Source organism: Pseudophryne corroboree, chromosome 9, assembly GCF_028390025.1.
Source record: "Pseudophryne corroboree isolate aPseCor3 chromosome 9, aPseCor3.hap2, whole genome shotgun sequence".
Classification (NCBI taxonomy): Eukaryota; Metazoa; Chordata; class Amphibia; order Anura; family Myobatrachidae; genus Pseudophryne; species Pseudophryne corroboree.
The window spans coordinates 155,111,713-155,135,586 of record NC_086452.1 but is presented as its reverse complement, the minus strand read 5'-3'; the positions used below and the strand labels follow the sequence as shown (position 1 = coordinate 155,135,586).

At 48.1% G+C, this 23,874-nt stretch overlaps 1 protein-coding gene and 1 pseudogene across 2 annotated transcripts in view; both read right to left on the bottom strand.

Annotated features, from left to right (window-relative positions):
* Positions 1-23,874, bottom strand: part of LOC134956838 (uncharacterized) — a 54,674-nt gene that overhangs the window by 9,737 nt on the left and 21,063 nt on the right. The window contains exon 1 of one of the 2 annotated variants that reach the window (XM_063938748.1): positions 19,248-19,434. The exons of the other annotated variant lie outside the window; for it this stretch is intronic. Coding sequence (XP_063794818.1) covers positions 19,248-19,287 — 40 coding nt within the window. The 5' untranslated portion in view covers positions 19,288-19,434. Of the gene's footprint in view, positions 1-19,247; positions 19,435-23,874 lie in introns of those variants that run through there. 2 annotated transcript variants of the gene reach the window in all.
* On the bottom strand, positions 12,635-12,752 carry LOC134963402 (5S ribosomal RNA; annotated as a pseudogene).

Here is a 23,874-nt window from a genome sequence, read left to right as displayed (position 1 = left end):
ATACAAAGACAACATGTTACACCCTTTACCTGTGTAATTCAAAAGTCAAAAAAGTTGTTACAACAAGGGCTAATTTTTTTTATTAGTATATACATAAACCATGCAATAATGGGCCTAATTCAGATCTGATCGCAGCAGCAAATTTGTTAGCAAATGGGCAAAACCATGGTCCTCATTCCGAGTTGATCGCTCGCTAGCTGCTTTTAGCAGCATTGCACACGCTAGGCCGCCGCCCTCTTGGAGTGTATCTTAGCTTAGCAGAATTGCGAACGAAAGAGTAGCAAAATTGCTACTAAAAAAATTCATGCAGTTTCTGAGTAGCTCCAGACCTACTCCTAGATTGCGATCACCTCAGTCCGTTTAGTTCCTGGTTTGACGTCACAAACACGCCCTGCGTTTGGCCAGCCACTCCCCCGTTTCTCCAACCACTCCTGCGTTTTTGCCTGGCACGCCTGCGTTTTTTGGCACACTCCCTGAAAACGCAGAGTTGCCGCCCAGAAAAATCTACTTCCTGTCAAACATACTACGAACACTCGAGCGACTGAAAAACGTCGCTGGAGCTTGGGTAAAACTACAAAGTTTTGTGTGAAAGTACTTAGCGCATGCGCGCTGCGTACCATGCGCATGCGCATAATTGCTGATTTTTCACTTGATCGCTGCACTGCGAAAAACGGCAACGAGCGAACAACTCAGTATGACCACCCATGTGCACTGCAGGTGGGGAAGATATAACATGTGCAGAGAGAGAGAGAGTTAGATTTGGGTGGGTTATTTTGTTTCTGTGCAGGGTAAATACTGGCTGCTTTATTTGTACACTGCAATTTAGATTTCAGTTTGAACACACCCCACCCAAATCTAACTCTCTCTGCACATGTTATATCTGCCCACCCTGCATTGAACATGGGCCCTCATTCCGAGTTGTTCGCTCGCAAGGCGATTTTAGCAGTATTGCACACGCTAAGCCGCCGCCTACTGGGAGTGAATCTTAGCATCTTAAAATTGCGAACGATGTATTCGCAATATTGCGATTACACATCTCGTAGCAGTTTCAGAGTAGCTTCAGACTTACTCGGCATCTGCGATCATTTCACTGCTTATCGTTCCTGGTTTGACGTCACAAACACTCCCAGCGTTCGCCCAGACACTCCTCCGTTTCTCCGGCCACTCCCGCGTTTTTTCCGGAAACGGTAGCGTTTTTTCCCACACGCCCATAAAACGGCCTGTTTCCGCCCAGTAACACCCATTTCCTGTCAATCACACTACGATCACCTGAGCGAAGAAAAGCCGTGAGTAAAAATCCAAACTTCATAGCAAATTTACTTGGCGCAGTCGCAGTGCGGACATTGCGCATGCGCACTAAGCGGAAAAATGCTGCGATGCGAAGAAATTTTCCGAGCGAACGACTCGGAATGACCTCCATGGTTTTGCCCAACTGCTAACAAATGTGCTGCTGCTATCAACTCTGAATTAGGCCCCATGGGGGTCATTCCGAGTTGATCGCTAGCTGCCGTTGTTCGCAGCGCAGCGATCAGGCTAAAAAGCGGCATTTCTGCACATGCGTATGGGACGCAATGCGCACGCGCGACGTACTTTCACAACAAACGATGCAGTTTCACACAAGGTCTAGCAACGCTTTTCAATCGCACTGCTGGCCGCAGAGTAAATGACAGGAAGTGGGTGTTTCTGGGAGGTAACTGACCGTTTTTCGGGGAGTGTGTGTAAAAACGCAGGCGTGTCAGATACAAACGCAGGCGTGCCTGAAGAAACGCGGGCGTGGCTGGCTGAACGCAGGGCGTGTTTGTGACGTCAAAACATGAACTAAATAGTCTGAAGTGATCGCAAGCTAGGAGTAGGTCTGGAGCTGCTCAGAAACTACTCGAAAATATTTTGGTGTCGTTCTGTGATCCTTTCGTTTGCACTTCTGTTAAGCTAAGATAGACTCCCAGAGGGTGGCGGCTTAGCGTTTGCACGGCTGCTAAAAGCAGCTAGCGAGCGAACAACTCGGAATGAGGGCCCATGTGCACTGCATGGGGGGCAGATATGACATATGCAAAGAGAGTTAGATTTGGGTGGGTTATATTGTTTCTGTGCAGGGTAAATACTGCCTGCTTTATTTTTACACTGCAATTAGGATTTCAGTTTGAACACACCACACCCAAATCTAACTCTCTCTGTACATGATATATCTGTCCCCCTTCAGTACACATGGGGGGTAATTCAGAGTTGATCGCAGAAGCAAATTTGTCCAAACACTCCCAGAAAACGGTCAGTTGACACCCACAAACACCTTCTTCCTGTCAATCTCCGTGGATCCTTTGCACAAACCCGTCGTTGTCGTTGAGCGGCGATCCTCTTTGTACCCGTGCGACGCACCTGCGCATTGCGGTGCATACACAGTTTAGAGCTGATTATCTGCTGTACGAAAACGCAGCCTATCGATCAGGTCTGAATTAGCCCCATGGTTTTGCCCATTTGCTAAGAAATGTGCTGCTGCGATCAGATCTAAATTAGGCCCAATGTGTTATGTATATGTACTATTTACATTTTCTAATAAACAGACATGAATAAGTGGTCTATTCATCATCAGTTAGGGGGTTATTCCGACGCTAGGATTTTTCGCTGCTCGGCGAACAGGTCACTACTGCGCATTTAACGAAGAATCCATTCGCACAGCCAATCGCAAAGAGATTGACAGGAAGAGGGCATTTGTGGGTGGCAACTGACCGTTTTCTGGGAATGTTTGGAAAAACGCAGGTGTGTCCAAGCAATTGCAAGGCGGGTGTCTGACGTGAATTCCGGACAAGAACAGGCTGAAGTGATCGCAGCGGCTGAGTAAGTTCTGAGCTACTCAGATACTGCAAAAGATCTTTTTGTACCGCCTGGCTGCACATGCGATCGCACACTTGCAAAGCAAAAATACACTCCCCTATAGGCGGCGACTATCTGTTCGCAGCGCTGCAGAAAATAGCTAGCGAGCAATCAACTCTGAATGCCCCCCTTCATTTCTATAAAAATTATGTTTTGGGGCCATTCATCATGAAGGTAATGCAGGAGATATCACAGATATCTAGTGCTTACCTTTCACTCCCGATGTGGCCTGGCGTCCCCATACACTAGTATGGGGACCTCAATCATTAAGCTCCGAAAATACAGATGTCAAATGCTCCCTCAACCGTATTACTTACCTATGGGAAACAGGTCAAACTTGCGATCAAGAATCCTCCGATGTCCTTCTTCCACCAGATGTTGGGGCTCTACGCTCCTGCATGAACCCTAGTTCATGCAGGCGCATCAGTGCTAGCTAGGGAGGCCAATCCCAAGATCGGCGGGACCCCAGGATTTGGGCCCAAAAATGCCAGGATTTGAATCCCAGGATTGGAGCCTCCAATCCCGGGATTCACAGGATTACATTGCGCATGTGCGGGTGGGTGGGTGTAAGTAATACTGCTTACTATTAGGTGGGCGGCAGCCATGGACACACGCTGAATGCGGCGGCACTTCAAATGTAGAGCCGGCCGCCAGCCAATCAGAGTTGGCGGACCGGTAGCCAATCAGGGAAGCTGCCGCAGCAGCGGCAGCCAATCAGGAGCGACTGCTGCGGCCGCTTCCCTGATTGGCTGCCGGTCCGTCAGCTCTGGTTGGCTGGCGGCCGGCGCTTCATGTGAAATGCCGCCGCGTTCAGTGTGTCCATGGCTGCTGCCCACCTAATAGTAAGTAGTATTACTTACACCCACCCTCCCTCCGTGCAGTGCACTCTAACAGCCTCCCTCCCGCGCCGCTACCTACACCAACCCTCCCTCCCGCGCCGCTACGTACACCCTCCCTCCCTCCTGCACAGCTACCTACACCCTCCCTCCCGCACCGCTACCTACACCCTCCCTCCCTTCTGCGCCGGTACCTACACCAACCCTCCCGTGCAGCTACCTACACCCTCCCTCCAGCGCTGCTCCCTACACCCTTCTCCACTGCCCTTCACTGATCCCTACTGCAATCCCGGGAATCCCGGGATTGAGCGTTTTTAAATCCCGAATCTCGGGATTGAAAAAACGGCCGGGGATTGGCCACCGTAGTGCTAGCACTGACACATTTTTTTCACTGCTGTGAAAGTAGCAGTGAAAAAATTTGTGGAAACAGCTGGTTCTCGCAATGATGAATTGCTCCGGTGCTCGCTGCTAATGTTTATTAACGGGGGCCCCTTAAACACAGCAGGTCATTTTAATTTTTGATGACAATAACACAATCTTGTCATGAGTCAGACACATTTATGGACACAATTGCAACTACATATATAAGCTTAAGGAAACATCTTCAGTCTCAGCAATCTGTGCTGAACTAAATGTTTCTTCGTTGCAAAATATAATACCTTAACCTGATGCCTTGAACATGCTTCTGAGTCTCGACACCACAAAATAATTTGACATGGTTTCTTGGCCATATCTTTTGATATATTAGTCAGAAGGGGATTTGAATCGGCGTTTCAAGCTTTGATAAATATTTTCGACACTCTACCAACTACTTCAATGGGACATTGTGTGAGAGAATAGGGTTAACCAGAGGAACAAGACAGGGTTGTCTATCTTTCGCCCTTACGTTTTAATTTAGCTTTAGTCCCCATGCTAAGAGTCAGTGCCGTCACTAGACATTTTGGTGCTGTGTGCAAGAAACAGCATCGGCGCCCCCCTCACCCCCCATATACAAAAAGTAAATATATATAAACATAATGAGAACAGGCTGATCAGGGCCGGAGCTGACGTCACCCACCCACCCTGAAAATGCTTAGGAATGCCTGCGTTCTCCCTGACACTCCCAGAAAATGGTCAGTTACCACCAAACGGACTATTCCTGTCAATCAGCATGCGAATGGCTGGGCGATCCAAATTTTCGCACCAGCCTGTCGCAGTTCGGCGATGCCTGTTTGGTGACGTTCATGTGCATTGCGGTGCATACACATGCGCAGTCTATCGATAATCGCCCACTGTGCGAAAAACGCAGAGCAGAAATCAGGTCTGAATCAGGCCCAATGCCCACATAATGTCCCCAGTATACCTATTCCCCCAGTATAGTGCCAGATACACCTATGCCCCCTATGCCAGATCCAGACATGTCCCCAGTGCCAAATACAGACATGTCCCCCAGTGCCAGATACAGACATGTCCCCCAGTGCCAGATACAGACATGTCCCCCAGTGCCAGATCCAGACATGTCCCCCAGTGCCAGATCCAGACATGTCCCCCAGTGCCAAATACAGACATGTCCCCCAGTGCCAAATACAGACATGTCCCCCAGTGCCAGATCCAGACATGTCCCCCAGTGCCAAATACAGACATGTCCCCCAGTGCCAGATACAGACATGTCCCCCAGTGCCAGATCCATACATGTCCCCCAGTGCCAGATCCATACATGTCCCCCAGTGCCAGATCCATACATGTCCCCCAGTGCCAGATCCAGACATGTCCCCCAGTGCCAGATCCAGACATGTCCCCCAGTGCCAGATCCAGACATGTCCCCCAGTGCCAGATCCAGACATGTCCCCCAGTGCCAGATCCAGACATGTCCCCCAGTGCCAGATCCAGACATGTCCCCCAGTGCCAGATCCATACATGTCCCCCAGTGCCAGATCCAGACATGTCCCCCAGTGCCAGATCCAGACATGTCCCCCAGTGCCAAATACAGACATGTCCCCCAGTGCCAGATCCAGACATGTCCCCCAGTGCCAGATCCAGACATGTCCCCCAGTGCCAGATCCAGACATGTCCCCCAGTGCCAGATCCAGACATGTCCCCCAGTGCCAGATCCAGACATGTCCCCCAGTGCCACATACATACATGTCCCCCAGTGCCAGATCCAGACATGTCCCCCAGTGCCAGATACAGACATGTCTCCCAGTGCCAGATACAGACATTTCCCCCAGTGTCAGATACATACATGTCCCCCAGTGCCAGATCCAGCCATGTCCCCCAGTGCCAGATACAGACATGTCCCCTAGTGCCAGATCCAGACATGTCCCCCAGTGCCAAATACAGACATGTCCCCCAGTGCCAGATACAGACATGTCCCCCAGTGCCAGATCCATACATGTCCCCCAGTGCCAGATCCATACATGTCCCCAGTGCCAGATCCAGACATGTCCCCCAGTGTCAGATACATACATGTCCCCCAGTGTCAGATACATGCATGTCCCCCAGTGCCAGATACATGCATGTCCCCCAGTGCCAGATCCAGACACGTCCCCCAGTGCCAGATCCAGACATGTCCCCCAGTGCCAGATCCAGACATGTCCCCCAGTGCCAGATCCAGACATGTCCCCCAGTGCCAAATACAGACATGTCCCCCAGTGCCAGATACAGACATGTCCCCCAGTGCCAGATACAGACATGTCCCCCAGTGCCAGATACAGACATGTCCCCCAGTGCCAGATACAGACATGTCCCCCAGTGCCAGATACAGACATGTCCCCCAGTGCCAGATACAGACATGTCCCCCAGTGCCAGATACAGACATGTCCCCCAGTGCCAGATACAGACATGTCCCCCAGTGCCAGATCCAGACATGTCCCCAGTGCCAAATACAGACATGTCCCCCAGTGCCAGATACAGACATGTCCCCCAGTGCCAGATACATACATGTCCCTCAGTGCCAGATACAGACATGTCCCCCAGTGCCAGATACAGACATATCCCCCAGTGCCAGATACAGACATGTCCCCCAGTGCCAGATACAGACATGTCCCCCAGTGCCAGATCCAGACATGTCCCCAGTGCCAGATCCAGACATGTCCCCCAGTGCCAGATCCAGACATGTCCCCCAGTGCCAGATCCAGACATGTCCCCCAGTGCCAGATCCAGACATGTCCCCCAGTGCCAGATCCAGACATGTCCCCCAGTGCCAGATCCAGACATGTCCCCCAGTGCCAGATCCAGACATGTCCCCCAGTGCCAGATCCAGACATGTCCCCCAGTGCCAGATCCAGACATGTCCCCCAGTGCCAGATCCAGACATGTCCCCCAGTGCCAGATCCAGACATGTCCCCCAGTGCCAGATCCAGACATGTCCCCCAGTGCCAGATCCAGACATGTCCCCCAGTGCCAGATCCAGACATGTCCCCCAGTGCCAGATCCAGACATGTCCCCCAGTGCCAGATCCAGACATGTCCCCCAGTGCCAGATACATACATGTCCCCCAGTGCCAGATCCAGACATGTCCCACAATGCCAGATACATACTTGTCCCCCAGTGCCAGATACAGACATGTCCCCAGTGCCAGATCCAGACATGTCCCCCAGTTACACATACATACATGTCCCCCAGTGCCAGATCCAGACATGTCCCCCAGTGCCAGATCCAGACATGTCCCCCAGTGACACATACATACACACATGTCCCCCAGTGCCAGATCCAGACATGTCCCCCAGTGCCAGATCCATACATGTCCCCAGTGCCAGATCCAGACATGTCCCCCAGTGCCAGATCCAGACATGTCCCCCAGTGCCAGATCCAGACATGTCCCCCAGTGCCAGATACATACATGTCCCCCAGTGTCAGATCCAGACATGTCCCCCAGTGCCAGATACATACATGTCCCCCAGTGCCAGATACATACATGTCCCCCAGTGCCAGATCCAGACATGTCCCCCAGTGCCAGATACATACATGTCCCCCAGTGCCAGATACATACATGTCCCCCAGTGCCAGATACATACATGTCCCCCAGTGCCAGATACATACATGTCCCCCAGTGCCAGATACAGACATGTTTCCCAGTGCCAGATACATACACGTCCCCCAGTGCCAGATACATACACGTCCCCCAGTGCCAGATCCAGACACGTCCCCCAGTGCCAGATACATACATGTCCCCCAGTGCCAGATCCAGACATGTCCCCCAGTGCCAGATACATACATGTCCCCCAGTGCCAGATACATACATGTCCCCAGTACCGCTGGCTGCCGCCGGGCTCCTCTTCTCCTGACACCGCCACCGGGCTTCACCGATCCTGTCTGACGCTGGGCTTCTCTGCTGCTGGCTGCCACCGGGGTCCTCCTCTCCTGACACCGCCGCCGGGCTTCACCGATCCTGGCTGACGCTGGGCTCCTCTGCTGCTGGCTGCCGCTGGGGTCCTCCTCTCCTGACACCGCCGCCGAGCTTCACCGATCCTGGCTGACGCCGGGCTCCTCTGCTGCTGGCTGCCGCCGGGGTTCTCTTCCCCTGACACCGCCGCCGGGCTTCACCGATCCTGGCTGATGCTGGGCTCCTCTGCTGCTGGCTGCTGCCGGGGTTCTCTTCTACTGACACCTCGGATCCACTGATGGCCGGGTTTCTCTGATTCCGCAAACTGGCGCCAGTTTACCTGAGCCTGATTTTAGTAATATGACGAGCTGGCTGATGGCGGGGAGGGTGTTGCTGCCGATGGTGCGCCTTCAGTGCATGTGCGCTGTGGGCAATGCACCATCGGCACACACCTAGTTACGGCACTGCTAAGAGTGTTACAAAATTGGTCACGGTTTAAGGGCATAAGTATTGGAACGGAGGTAGTGAAGATATCGGCCTTTGCAGATGACGTCCTTTTATGGGATCAGTACTAAATCCCGCTGCACGGGATCCCGGCGGTCAAAATACCGACGCCGGAATCTTGACCACACAATCCCGACAGGGGTGGCGAGCGGAACACAGCCTCTTGCGGGCTCGCTTCGCTCGCCACGCTGCGGGCATGATTATATTCTCCCTCTGTGGGTGTCGTGGACACCCACGGAGGGAGAATATGTCGGGATTGTGCCGGTCGGTATTTTGACCGCCGGGATTCCGTCCGGCGGGATCTTGACCGCCTCCCCCTTTTATTCATACCTTAAATTCATATGTGTCTCTTTTTCTCCCCTTAGTTCATAATATGTATTTGCAAAATGGGAATGCAACACCATGGGATATATACGTTATGGTAAGAACTTACCGTTGATAACGGTATTTCTGCTAAGTCCACAGGTTCCACAGGATAACAATGGGATATGATGGAGCGACAGCAGATTGACACCAAACGATCACAAGCTTTCAGGCCTCCCAGGATGCAACGGGCCCGTCCCTATATCCCCGCCCACTGGCTCAGGCAAATCAGTTGGATTCCAAGCATCTAGGCAGGAGCATCATGTAGAGCCCTAATCAGGCGAGAAGAACACACATGCACACCCTTCCGTAAAAGAAGGAAGAGGTTAGTGAGTAGCAAGATCCTCAAATCAGCTGCGTCAGGGTGGGATCCCTGTGGAACCTGTGGACTTAGGAGAAATACCGTTATCCATGGTAAGTTCTTACCGTAACGTATATTTCTCTGGCAGGGTCCACAGGTTATCCACAGGATAACAATGGGATTTCCCAAAGCAATTTTAGTGGTGGGGACGCTCCTGATTGGACAGGAGAACCTTTCACCCGAATTCAGCGTCATGAGAGGCAAAAGTATCCATGCATAATGTCTAATGAATGTATTAATGGAAGACTATGTGGCTGCCTTACATATCTTTTCTGCTGAAGCACCATGTTGTGCTGCCTATGAAGGACCTACCTTACGAGTAGAGTGAACAGAGACATTAGCCGGAACAGGGAGATCCGCTTGAGAGTATGCTTCCGAAATCGTAATTCGAAGCCCTCTAGCCAGTGTCTATTTAGTAGCAGGCCATCCTCTCTTGCGATTTCCATAGAAAATTAAGAGAGAATCTGTCTTTCTGATGGCACTTGTGCGATCTACGTAGATCCTTAATGCTCGGACTATGTCCCGCGACGCATCTCCCGCAGAAAATCCCAATACCTGAAAAACTGGGACTACATTTTCCTCATTAAGGTGGACACCACCTTAGGAAGATACCCAGACCTAGTTCTAAGAACTGCTTTATCTGGATAAAAAAAAAAAAACAGAAAAGGAGAACAATATTACAGTGCTCCTAAATCTGATACTCTTCTAGCTGACGCCATAGCCAGTAGAAAGAGAACTTTAGCTCTCAACCATTTAAGATCCACTTTGTTAAGTGATTCAAACTGAGCAACTTGAAGGGCTTTGAGGACTAGACCTAAGTCCCAAGGCACTGTAGGAGGAACCAAAGGAGGTTGAATGTAAATTGGCAATTTTTCTTTTGGAACCCTACAGTCAATGCTGATACTTGTACTCTCAAGGAAGCCACCTTCAAACCCTTATCCATTCCTGCCTGAAGGAAATCTAAGACCCAGGAACCTTGGAAAGATTTCGGGTCCATATTTCTTTCACTGCACCATGAATATATTCCTGCCATATTTGGTCATAAATGCGAGGTGAAGAGGGTTTCCTTGCTCTGTGCAATGGTTGAATTTACCTGTAGCGAGAATCTTCTTGATTTCAGAATAGAGGTTTCAAGAGCCACGCCGTCAACGATAGTAGATCCAGATGCCTGTGATAACAATCACCCTGCATTAGTAGATCTGGACGTTGAGGGAGGAGACGTGGAGCATCCATCGACATTCTCTGTAGATCTGTGTACCATTGCCTTCTGGGCCAAGCCGGAGCTATTAGTATCACGGCACTCTTTGCTTCTTTTATCCTCCTCACCACCCTGGTAGCAGGATGATCGGAGGAAATAGATACGCCAGATGAAACTCCCATTTCACTAACAAGGCGTCCACAAAGATCGCTCCGGGATCCTTTGTTCTTGCCCCGTATGTGGGCAGTTGTTCAGACGGGACACTATGAGATCTATCTATGGCAAACCCCACTTGTCTACCAGAGTCTGAAAGACTTCCGGGTGTAGATCCCATTCGCTTGCTTGAATGGCGTGTCGACTGAGAAAATCCGCTTCCCAGTTTAGGACTCCCGGAACGAATACTGCGGACAATGCTGGAAGATGGAGTTCTGCCCACTTTAGTATGTGACTTACCTCTTTCATTGCTGTTTGGCTGCGCGTTCCTCCCTGACGGTTGAGGTACGCCCCCGCCGTTATATTGTCTGAGCGGATCTGGACTGGTCTTCCTTGAAGAGTGTCTTTTGCCTGAATCAGTGCCATGTATATAGCCCGAAGTTCTAACATATTTATTGGCAGGCAACTTTCTTCTATGGTCCATTGTCCCTGGAACCATAATCTTCCGGACACTGCTCCCCAGCCCTGGAGACTGGCATCTGATGTCAGGATCTACCATCTGATATCCAAAAGATTCTCCCTTTGTCTAGCTGGGATGTCTATAGCCACCAGGCTGATGACTTTCTTACCTTGTGTGAAAGTACCATAGTCTGTTTCTTTATTGTCTGATGTATTCCATTCCATCTGGCTAGAATCAGACGCTGCTGAGGTCTTGAGTGGAATTGTGCATACTCCACCATGTTGAATGTTGACACCATCAAACCCATCAGTCGCATAGCTGCGTGGATTGATATCGTTTGACTGCGTAACAAATCCTGAGTACTTAACTGTACCTTGGATATCTTGTTCCGAGGTAATCCATTTTCTGCAGACTGGAATTCAGTTCAGCCCCACAGTGAGTCATCCATTGTGACGGAACCCGAGATGACTTTGCCCAATTTATGAACCACCAGTGCCTCTGCAGACAAGTCATTGTCTGTTGGAGATGGCACAGAAGCCTTTCCTGTGCCAGGATAAAAAAAGGTGGTCGAAGTATGGCAATTTTCTTATCCCCTTCTTGCGGAGATAAGCTGCAATAATCATCATATTTTTGGTAAATACTCTGGAGGCTGTGGCTCTCCCCAAGGGTAAGGTCTGGAACTGAAAATGTTGCTGGAGGATGGTGAACCTTGAGATAACACTGATGGAAAAGTGCCATAGGAACCTGTAGGTAAACAACCTGACTATCCAGGGATACCCTGTATTTCCCTGGCTCCATACCAAAACTATGGAGCGCAGCGTCTCCCTGTGAACCGTGGTACCCAAACTTATTTGTTTAGGATTTTGAGATTGGGGTGAAAGGATCCTTATGACCCCAAACCCGGTTGGAGTAAAACCCCCTGTCCCTATTGTGCAGGGGTTACTGGAATGCCTATTCCTGACCAAAGCAATTTCTGAACTGCTTCTTGCAAACCCCTGTCCTTCGCCTCTACCCGAGATGGACTGGAACAGAAACCATTGAGGAGGATGCTTCTTGAAGAGAAACATAACCTAGAGATACCGCTTCTTGCACCCAGGCATCTGTTTGTAAACTGTTACCAGATCTGTGCAAACTGAAGAAGTTGGCCTCCTATCCTGGGGTCCCCCAGAAGGAGGCCCGCACCATCATGCTGATGGCTTATCCTCTGGTTTGGAAGCTGGCCCTCTGGTTGCCTTTGCTTATTTGCCTTACCAAACTTATTGTATTGGGGCTGTTATGTTCCTTTATGACCGACACGGCCGAAAACCGGACCCATATGTTTGGGGTTATGTGTGGAAGGAAACATGACCTTCTTGGAGTCTGATTTTGACTCCAGAATATCTGTTAACTCCTTCTTCCAGCCAAAGGCAAATTTTCCAGAACCTTCTTTGATTCTGAATCAGCTTTTCATGTATGTAAGCAACACTGCTCTGCGAGCAACTATTGTTAATGCTGATGCCCTAGAACATTAGTGTCCATATGAGCTATATGGGATTCTTGCTCCCTTGCAGGCGCTGAAAAACCTGTCTTCCAGTACCTCAGCCCAGTGTACCTACAGCACCTGGTATTCCAAGGTGGTCTCCCATCCCAGAACTAACCAGGCCCAACACTACTTAGCTTCCAAGATCTAGTGAGATTGGGCCCATCCAGTGTGGTGTGCTGTAGATTGCAAGGTGAAGTCATGGCTGGCCTTATGACTGCCCCAGACAGAGACAATATGGTTTTCAGAAAACCATCCCTCTTTTGACGTTGACGGCAAAGGCCATATATATTTTCTCACTATCAAATGATATGCGTATCTCTATAGGAGGCATTTCCCATTTTTAAACAGTCCTCAGCTGGAAAAAGATATTTGGAATCCCATTTACTGGGAACCTATATTCTTTATTGGGTATAGCCCAAACCTTTTCCCTGATTTTCATCAGTAACTGAATTCTGTTTTATATAGATCTTAATGTATTCAGACACATTGCGAAGAGAACCACAGTAATGTACACAGACTCATATGCAATAGGCACTTAAACTTAACTATTCATACTGACAAAAGTAGATAGAAATTTAGTGCTGTATAACCCGTACTCGGTAGAGTGGGATACAGGGAGACTCACCTCACTTCCAAGATCGATCAATATGTTAGCGAACGCTGAGTGGATCCAGACACTACTAGTGTACACCCCCGCTCCCAGAACTTTAAGTGAACACAGATGCACTGTGCATACAGACGCACCGGCCATACAGATGCCTGTATTGCGACCGGGTCTCCTCAGGGTAGCGCTTAGTGAACACAGATGCAGTGGCCTATGCTGCGACCGAGACCCCTCGTGGTAGCATCTGAGACGGAAGTGAGGCAACAATTCATGGCGGGAGACTTGCGGAAACTGGTCATGAACTGGGGGGAGGGGCGACCAGGAGAGCGTCTAACTCCCCACCGCTGACATCAACCCTAGGGATCGCAGCCTCATATTATTCCTAGTGCCTTATGATCCCTAAGGCTTAGCGCTGGAGCACCCATGGTGGCGGCGCTTCAGCTACTGTTTGGTAGTCTCCTTCCAATACAATGCGGCTGTGTCCGTATTCCCCGACTACGGGGAACTGATGCCTTACCTTCTCCCCGTGCTCCGGCTACAGCCTGGTCACGTCTGCTGGACCTGCTAGTATATCCGACACAGATGCAAGCCGAGACAGCACTGTACACATGGGTAAGCGTTGTTGCGAGTCGGCGCAGAGTTGTTGGAGCTACTCTTTCCAATCTGCGTATAAGACGCTGTTAAGAAAGATCGCTCAAAAACATAGTAAGACTATAAAAATAAAATAAGAAAGCTTAGGGCTGCCCTAGAACAGCAGCCCTCTGACCATGGTCCGGCTCCTGCCGCACCAAACAAAAAACTGATTTGCCTGAGCCAGTGGTCGGGGATATATGAACGGGCCCATTGCATCCTGGGAGGCCTGAAAGCTTGTGATCGTTTGGTGCCAATCTGCTGTCGCTCCATCATATCCCATTATTATCCTGTGGATAAACTGTGGACCCTGCCGTAGAAAGACATGGTATTACTACTATACGACCGCTTGTAAATTGTGAGTCCAGAAAACCAGTGACATTTACATAGGCAGTGGAGCCGTTTCCAATAGTGAGACCCTTCACCCTAGCATACTTGCAAGCCCAACATTATGTGGCTTGTCTCTCCAGGGTGCTCTCTCTAAAGGTGCCCATACACTAGACGACCTGTAAATGATGCATTCTCGTTAACAATTTCCGTTGAACTGCCACGGCAGCTCCCCGGTAGTCCTGGACAAACGATACAGTACAATACACATAAGATATATCTTAAGATCTGGGAGTGGCTACATGCAGGAGCATGCAGTAGTTGTTGGTAGCTTCAGATCTTCCCTGCAGCAGGGAAGATCAGAAGCTCCGACCAACAACCAGTGGGACCGTGCATCGTAATCATTATCGTTCACAGACACTGATCTGCACTATTATGAACGATTTGTAGTTCCGATCCATCGGAAATGGCCAAATCGCTCATAATATAGTCTAGTGTATGGGCACTTTAAGGGATTATAATAATCCACTAGACGATTTACTGACGGGGGAGAATTCTTCTTTTAAAGCAATTTCTGTACATTACTCATTCCTCCATACCCCCTTACAATATGGGGTTGTCGCAGTGGATGGACTAGTTCATGTCCTTAAGTACCAAAAAATTACTGAAAGCATTTGAACTATCCAGCGGCATCTTACATGGAAGTGTTTTTGAATATTTTGCACAGGACATACTTGTCACCACATTGGAGCTATTTGATGGGAATGATGGAGGACCACTCGTGTCCTAGATGCAGTTTTCAGAGGGCTGAGCTGCTACACTGCTTGTGGAGATGCCCAATAATGAGGTTCTGTGTCCTCATTTCTGAGGACCAATGTTTATACAAAAAAAATCTCATATATATATTTGATGTGATATAAGTAACAAGCATCCACAAGCGCCAGTAATCCTCTATTTATTGTCTTTTCTGTCAGACATGGGGTTATGTTACTCGTCACTTGGTTAATTGCTTACCTTTGACCCCTGAATGGGTGATATTTGGTATTACACCTGAGGGAACTAGAGTAGCACAAGGAGTTAGAAAATTGTTGACAATAGTATCGGTGGCAACCAAAAAATGCATCCTTAAGATGTGGATACAGCCTCCAGCCCCTCCATTTTCACTCTTTCTGGGAAAATGTTTCCATATTTTTAGAATGGAATGGCTAGAGGCTTCGTTGCAAAAAAGATAAGTTCACTGAAATTTTTTGTTAAACATTTGAGTGCTATATAGAAACCCTATCCCAGTCACAAAAAGAACAGGTGTGGAAATGTTTTAAGAGTACATTGTGGTATGAAACACATGGCTATGCACAGGATCCCCCAATCTCTTTCACTAATGAATAACTTATGGCTAATACTGATTCCGATGGAGGTACAATGGGGGTCATTCCGAGTTCGCTCGCTAGCAGATTTTAGAAGCATTGCACACGCTAGGCCGCCACCCTCTGGGAGTGTATCTTAGCTTAGCAGAATAGCGAACGAAAGATTAGCAGAATTGTGAATAGAAATTTCTTAGCAGTTTCTGAGTATCTCGAGACTTACTCCTACACTGCGATCAGCTCAGCCCGTATCGTTCCTGGTTTGACGTCACAAACATGCCCTGCGTTCGGTCAGCCACTCCCCCGTTTCTCCAGACACTCCCGCGTTTTATCCTGGCACGCCTGCGTTTTTCCGCACACTCCCAGAAAACGGTCAGTTTCCGCCCAGAAACACCCACTTCCTGTCAATCACACTCCGATCACTTCAACGATGAAAATTCTTAGTTCGGACGTGAGTAAATCTACTAAGTTTTGTGCTAAAATACTGCGTACCATGGCAATGCGCATTTTTGTCTTAATCGCTCCGTTGCGAAAATCGGCAACGAGCGAACAACTCGGAATGACCCCCAATGTCCCTATTTGGTAGGGAATGGTGGTGGAGGTGGTAAAGTGGGCATGGATCCGGTCTTAGTCTATTTTTCTTTCATTTTTCTTTACTTTATTTGTATCATAAATTGGACAACGCCATTGTAAAATGGATCTTTATTATACAATGGATAGTTGTTCACGACGTGTGTTAACTTATATATACATAAAGATGTACATTTGATGTAATCTTACAGTATGTCATGCTTCAATAAAATAAACTTTTGTTAAAAATGTAATACCTTGATTTATACGTCACAAACCTGAAGTGAGTGTGGCTTATATCACAATGAGGCATACTTGCCTATTTTCCCGTTCTGGCATCCATAAGATCTGAGAAGTCTAAGTTAGAGGAGCAGGCATGTGGCATTATGAATCACGTCATCATGCACCACAGCCATTCCACAGTAAAGTGTCGGGATACAGGAGGGATGCCAGCACTCCCATGAGACCGGAGAACTCCCAGAAATTTAGAAATCTCACAGAAATTCTGGGAGAGTAAGCAAGCTTGCCATGTGGTCATAGCCATATCATGACAAAGGCATGGTAACATTGTGACGGGGCCGTTGTCACCTGGGACGTGTGGTGAGGTAAATGGCTCAGGAGGCACTGGCTAGTACCAGAGCCAGATTTACACACAATATATGAGCCAAAGGGTTCATGTGGGCATTATGCAAAAGTGTAGAGGTATAAACTCTTGGAAATGTGGTGATTTTTGATCAGAAATGTGCAGGTAAGGTAGGCGGGGGAGCACTGCCTCACCTGCCATAGAATTTTTACTTCAGAGCTATTAAAATTATTAGAATTATACAAAGAAGATATTTGTAACATATTCTTTGTATTTTTCATATAATTTATACAGTCAAAACTCTGGCGCAAATGTTAGTATGACAGGAAAGGCTCTGCCTCACCCCACTGCATGTCACTGGCCACACCCCAAAAATGCATCTAGTGCTTTTGAATCTCTAGACTACCCTTGAATCCCCTTTTCTCATGAATTTACATACAGAGCAGCAGTGAATGGGGCATGACATTTATAGCACCTAGAAATTGTGACATAACACTGAAATAGCGGCTGCTATACACAAATGTGAATAGTGTATGACTACTGCACAACACAAGCCCCCATGCACCATGTGTAAGGGGTTTGTCACATTACTTAGGCAGCCAAAATTTAGATATTCAAAAGTTAGACGCGATTACGAGGCAATAAATGTATGGTGTGGCACATAACGGACAGCCGGTTAGGGGTCTATTCACTAAGCATTGGATGGAGATAAAGTACACGGAGATAAATTACCAGCCAATGAGCTCCTAACTGTCACAGCCTGTGACATGGAAATTAGGAGCTGATTGGTTGGTACTTTGGGGGACATTTACTAAGCAGTGATAAGAGCGAAAAAGTGAGCCAGTGGAGAAGTTGCCCCATCAACCAATCAGCAGCTCTGTATAATTTTATAGTATGCAAATTATAGATGTTACTTCAGTGCTGACTGGTTGCCACACTTATAAAAAAATAATAAAACGCTGAAAATTATTACGTACATGCTGGTCCCCAATAGGTGTTTCTGAATTACCTTATATATAACTAAAATCAACAATGTATAAATTCGCCAATGGGGGCGCGCAAAGATCGATCAATCTGACCACATAAATAAATGATCAATTTATTCAAAAAGCCACAGCTATTTTTAATAAACACACATAAATTCACTGTACAATGTAATGGACATAGAAAAATGTATTAGCTTTTAGTCGCCCCTTTGGGTAGCGACCATAAAAAAACGACCAATGTCACTGATTAAAAAATGCAAGCAGCAATAAAATGTCCAAGAGTACTCTTATATATTTCATATATATGAAATTGTATATCAATAGTCATCATCTACATTGAGTTTCACGTAACTTGTGAGCTCACCTCTCGGCTTTCATAAAGCATACTTATGTTATTATATACAGATATATCTATCTATCTATATGTATATATATATATCTGTTAAATATTTTCCAATTCCTGAAGTTAGAGTCTTATTATTGGTGTACAGCACCGTATATATTTGGAAATGGAATGGTCAGCAGGTAAGAGTCCTTATAGTGCAACTGGCTGATCAGTAACGGATGAAGGGGATAATGTGATGCCAGTCAAGGGAGCTAGCAGATACCGGAGAATACTTCCCAGCCGTCCGTTCGTATGTACAGACAGACAATGCACTGGTGTGAAGAGCAACGCTGTAATATGTTCTTAATGGCAACACTCCCGGCATGGAATCAGCCAAAATTTCACAAACCCCTGTGTAAAACCATGTATGAACAATCCCTTCATTAACTTACATTTATGTTTTTTCACACTGCTCAAGTTAGCCTTATTTTGTCTTCCCTTTGAAAGTAGAGGCCGTATTTCCACCACATCCGGACATGGACAAATCAAGTCCTTTCATAGGGAGAACAATTCTACATAGAAAACAGGGAACATCTCCACCCCTTCAGTCTCATTTAAACAATATATTCCCTTAAATGACATTTACTGTCTTACACTGCAAAAGATAGAACATAAAACAGTGTTTTCTCATTTATGTTCTTACACTCTGCAGCATACTTGCCTACCCTCCCGGAATGGCCGGGAGGCTCCCGAAAATCGGGTGACCCTCCCGCCCCCCCGGAAGAGCAGGCAAGTCTCCCGATTACAGGGTCCCCCCCTGCCCGGCTGCCCACTTAGCGAGTGAAGTGGGCGGTCCGGGCAGGCGATGACGCAATTCTTGTTGAATCGCGTCATGCAAGCCACGCCCCCCACTGTATAATGCCGGTAATTGCGGCATTACACAGTGGGGGCGTGGCTTGCATGACGCGATCCAGCAGCCACACCCCCGTCCCTCCTCTGGCCCGCCTTCGTGCCCCCTTCGGCCCGCCCCCCTCCTCACATCAGCTCACTGCCCGCCCCCCTGCTGAGCCGACTGGCTGCTCTCTCCCGGAGAGCGCAGCCCAAAAGTCGGCAACTATGCTCTGCAGGACTAAAAAAAGAAGAATGTGGAGATTCTGGAAAACTCAGGGCTGGAAAATTTCCAGGGACAACAAATCATAAAAACATTTTTGTCCCAGGGATTTGCGTAAAATATATTTATTTTAACAAATCTTAAATAATGTTACTTAGTCTGAAGGTTGTCAGAATACTCACAGAAGAGGATTGTTTCAAACATGGTCTTCACCCTCATCATTGCAAATCTGAGGTCATTGTCTGAGAGGGGAGATTATAGAGCAAGAATGACATCATAGACTGTGATGTCATAATAGATTGTTTTCTTAAAGGGAAACTGTACCTTAATAATATGTGTGCTGTGTGTGGACTAGAAGTTGTACAGACAGAACTCTCTTTGGCAATGCAGCCTATCTGTGTGCTAGGAACTATTTTGTGACTCATGCCTCTGTGATGTCAATGGTTCAATGGTTTACAGTATATAGAAAATAAAGTGTGATCGCAGCAGCAAATTTGTTAGCAGTTGGGCAAAACCATGGGGGTCATTCCGAGTTCGCTCGTTATTTTTTTGTCACAACAGAGCGAATAGTCGCTAATGCGCATGCGCAATGTCCGCAGTGCGACTGCGCCAAGTAAATTTGCTATGCAGTTAGGAATTTTACTCACGGCATTACAAGGTTTTTTCTTCGTTCTGGTGATCGTAATGTGATTGACAGGAAGTGGGTGTTTCTGGGCGGAAACTGGCCGTTTTATGGGAGTGTGTGAAAAAACGCTACAGTTTCTGGGAAAAACACGGGAGTGGCTGGAGAAACGGAGGAGTGTCTGGGCGAACGCTGGGTGTGTTTGTGACGTCAAACCAGGAACGACAAGCACTGAACTGATCGCAGATGCCGAGTAAGTGTGGAGCTACTCAGAAACTGCTAAGAAGTGTGTATTCGCAATTTTGCTAATCTTTCGTTAGTAATTTTGATAAGCTAAGATTCACTCCCAGTAGGCGGCGGCTTAGCGTGTGCAAAGCTGCTAAAAGCAGCTTGCGAGCGAACAACTCGGAATGACCACCCATGTGCACTGCAGGGGGGACAGATATAACATGTGCAGAGAGAGTTAGATTTGGGTGTGGTGTATTCAAACTGAAAATCTGAATTGCTGTGTAAAAATAAAGCAGCCAGTATTTACCCTGCACAGAAACGAAATAACCCACCCAAATCTAACTCTCTCTGCAAATGTTATATCTGCCCCCCCCCCCCCCCCCCCCTGCAGTACACATGGTTTTGCCCAATTGCTAACAAACTTGCTGCTGCGATCAACTCAGAATTACCCCCAATGTTGTAATGTGGACCGGACATGTAGTTTTGAATAAGCTAATTGAAATATGTGTGTTAAGTCTGCTGTTTAAAGTGTTGGGAGGTAGCTGTAAATAGACAAATATACCAGGAACTATAGAGCTTTAGCACACAACAAGTGGAGCAGTTGCATACAAATGTAGCCATGCTCATCTTTTCTGCAATGGAGGATGCTGCAACATGGCTTGCTGCATTGCATGATAGGCTGCGACAAGAAATGCGTGGAACACTGCAGTAAGATGAGAATGGCTATATCTGTCATATGCTGTATAGTTAGATATCTGTTTAGTACACTGTAAGGAATATTGTCCGGCAGCAAATTCTCAAATAAAAACATAATTAATTTGGTGTCTTTTGAAACATTATTTTGTCTAGATGAAGTATGTCTGTGCAGAACGGGTCTTGCAATGTCACTCACAGCCCCGTCAGCCGCAGCATAATTGACATACTGTGGTTTTGGGGGCAGTACTGAGCACCGTTCTTCAAAACGGTTTTGAAGGCAGACGGATCCAGGGCATACTTGCCTACTCTCCTGGAAAGGCCAGGAGGCTCACGAAAATCGAGTGGCATTCCCCGCCCCCCGGGGAAGTGGGCAAGTCTCCCGCATCCTGCCTCCACCCCCCCCCCCCCCCGCCGCATCCCCTTTCACTGCCACCCACACTCCTGCGGCATCCTGACACACAGGACAGGTGGGCGGCGAGATGACGTGATTTATGTTAAATCGCGTCATTGTAGCCCCGCCCCCTGCTTTACAATGCCTGTAATTTAGGTATTGTAAAACGAGGGGCGGGACTACGATGACACGATCACGTCATCCCGCCTCCTACACACCCAGTGGCGGATCTAGACTTAACTTTTAGGGGGGACGGTTTAAGAATTATAACTCCTCCCCCTAATCATAGCCCCTCCCACTTAGTAATGCCCTTCCCGTTCGCTTCTAAAATTTCCTATTGTTGCCATTACTAATAAAATGTTGCCAGTTAGTGGAGAGAACCCTGCGCACTGGTGATACAGACTGCCAAATCGCCATTCCTTCCATCAGGGGTGGTAGAGGATAAGACAGTAGGGCAATTTAAACATGCATGGGATAGACACAAGGATATTCTTACAAAGAAATTCAACATTGAAGCACACTGTATGAGCTGAAATTCACATTATAGCACACTGTATGAGCCAACGTTATAGCACACTGTATGAGCCAACGTTATAGCACACTGTATGAGCCAAAATTCACTTTATAGCACACTGTATGAGCCAACGTTATAGCACACTGTATGAGCCAAAATTCACTTTATAGCACACTGTATGAGCCAAAATTCACTTTATAGCACACTGTATGAGTCAACGTTATAGCACACTGTATGAGCCAATGTTATAGCACACTGTATGAGCCGAAGTGCACATTATAGCACACTGTATGAGCCAAAATTCACTTTATAGCACACTGTATGAGCCAAAATTCACTTTATAGCACACTGTATGAGCCAAAATTCACTTTATAGCACACTGTGGGCGGGATGTACTAAAGCAAAAATGCGGTAAAACCCCCGAAAACGGGGGTTTTACCGCATTTTCATATTTACTAAGACCCTACCGCAGCGTTTTTGGCGTCCAGGGTTTCGCCATCTCTGGATGGCGAAACCCTATAGAAGCCTATGGGCTTCTTTTCGCCGACCGCCGCAACCCGCCGACACCGTCGACCCCCGCCGCAGACGCCGACCCCCCTTCCCCCTGGCTTACCTTCCTCCAGGCTGCCCTGGACCCGGAAGGTAGTGTCCTCCTCCCCCTAGCAACGCAGCCGGACGTCCTTCCGGCTGCAGAGGGGAGGAGGAGGTGCCGGGGGCAGCCTGCTGCTGCTTCCCGGCATCTAGCCAGTGTGGGGACCCCGGGGAGGTGACGGAGACCCCCCGCAGACCACCTAACAGGTATCGCGGGGGGCCTCCGTCACCGCATCGCGATGTTGATCGCATATGTTAGTACATATGCGATCAACATCGCTGCGGTAACCGGCGAGGGGCGGCGATGTATGTTAATACATCCCGCCCAGTATGAGCCAACGTTATGGCACACTGTATGAGCCAACGTTATAGCACACTGTATGAGCCAACGTTATAGCACACTGTATGAGCCAAAATTCACTTTATAGCACACTGTATGAGCCAATGTTATAGCACACTGTATGAGCCAATGTTATAGCACACTGTATGAGCCGAAGTGCACATTATAGCACGCTGAATGAGGCAACAGAATGCAGGGACATAATGCCGGGAGAAGAGAGGAGGGGGGAGAAATGGGACACACACACACACACACACACACACACACACACCTAATCATTGATGGAGGCCGGGTCCCGCCGCGATATTGGGAACGGGTGCCGAGCGGTGCAGCGAGGCGGAGGACGAAGACAGAGAGAGAGCGTCCTCCTGACGCGCGTACAGGAAGGAGGGGGCGTGCTCAGATCAGAGGTCACTGTACGCGCGTCAGGACGCTCCTCTCTCTCCTCGTCCGCCGCCGCGCTGCACCGCTCTCCAACCCGTTCCCAATACCGCAGCGGGACCCGGCCTCCATCCCGCTGCCGGTATATGTAGGGGGGGCGTTCGCCCTGATCGCCCCCCCGCTAAATCCGCCACTGTACACACACCCCTGCTGTGTGACAGAAAGTATGCAAGTATGATCCAGGGTCTGCAGACTGACTTCCTGGACCTGGGTGTCCGGATCTGATGGCCAGCCTGAGTGAGTTAGTTTCAGCTTACACAGGCTGGCCAGTGCCTGTAACCATCGTGAATCATGACCAATGGTTGCGATGGTGAGCTGAGGCTGTGTCCTCAGACTCAGCACTCGGATTCTCGCCAGTGCTAACAGGAGGCGTCTATCTCCTACAGACGTCTCCTGCTGCGTTACAATTTTAATTAGACAGCATTTCACAGCCGGTTTTCTTACAAACATGAATTGGCCCCAATATACTGTGATTATAGTACTCGCTTTGAGCCCACATGTGCACTCATATTCTTCACTATTAACACCACCCAAAGCGAATTGAAATCCCAAATCGAATTCCCTTTTGCCAATCTGGAAACTAATGTAAGCATTAGGGGGACAGTTAGCAGAAATTCCTGTAGGAAATATTATATATCCAACACTAGTGGTTGCAGAGAAACACGTAAACTGTTCCCTGATCAGATGTCTAACTCACAAATTTATAACATATGCATTTATAATATATAACATGAATGTAATTAAATCCCAAACTCTGTGGTGGGTGGCCCGCGTGGTCAGACAGTACTAGACGAGAGGTGCTTTTATCACAAAGTGCCTGTGCTGAATGAGTATTTTATTAGTTTGTCATTAGTTTTTTTAGATTCTATTTGTTAATTAGACACAGTTTAATTATCAGTTTGTTTGTTTTTGTTTGTTTGTTTTCTGCTACCTTTTATTTCTTTCTTCTATATTGTCTTTTGTGTTTTTGATCTCTTATGGCTATG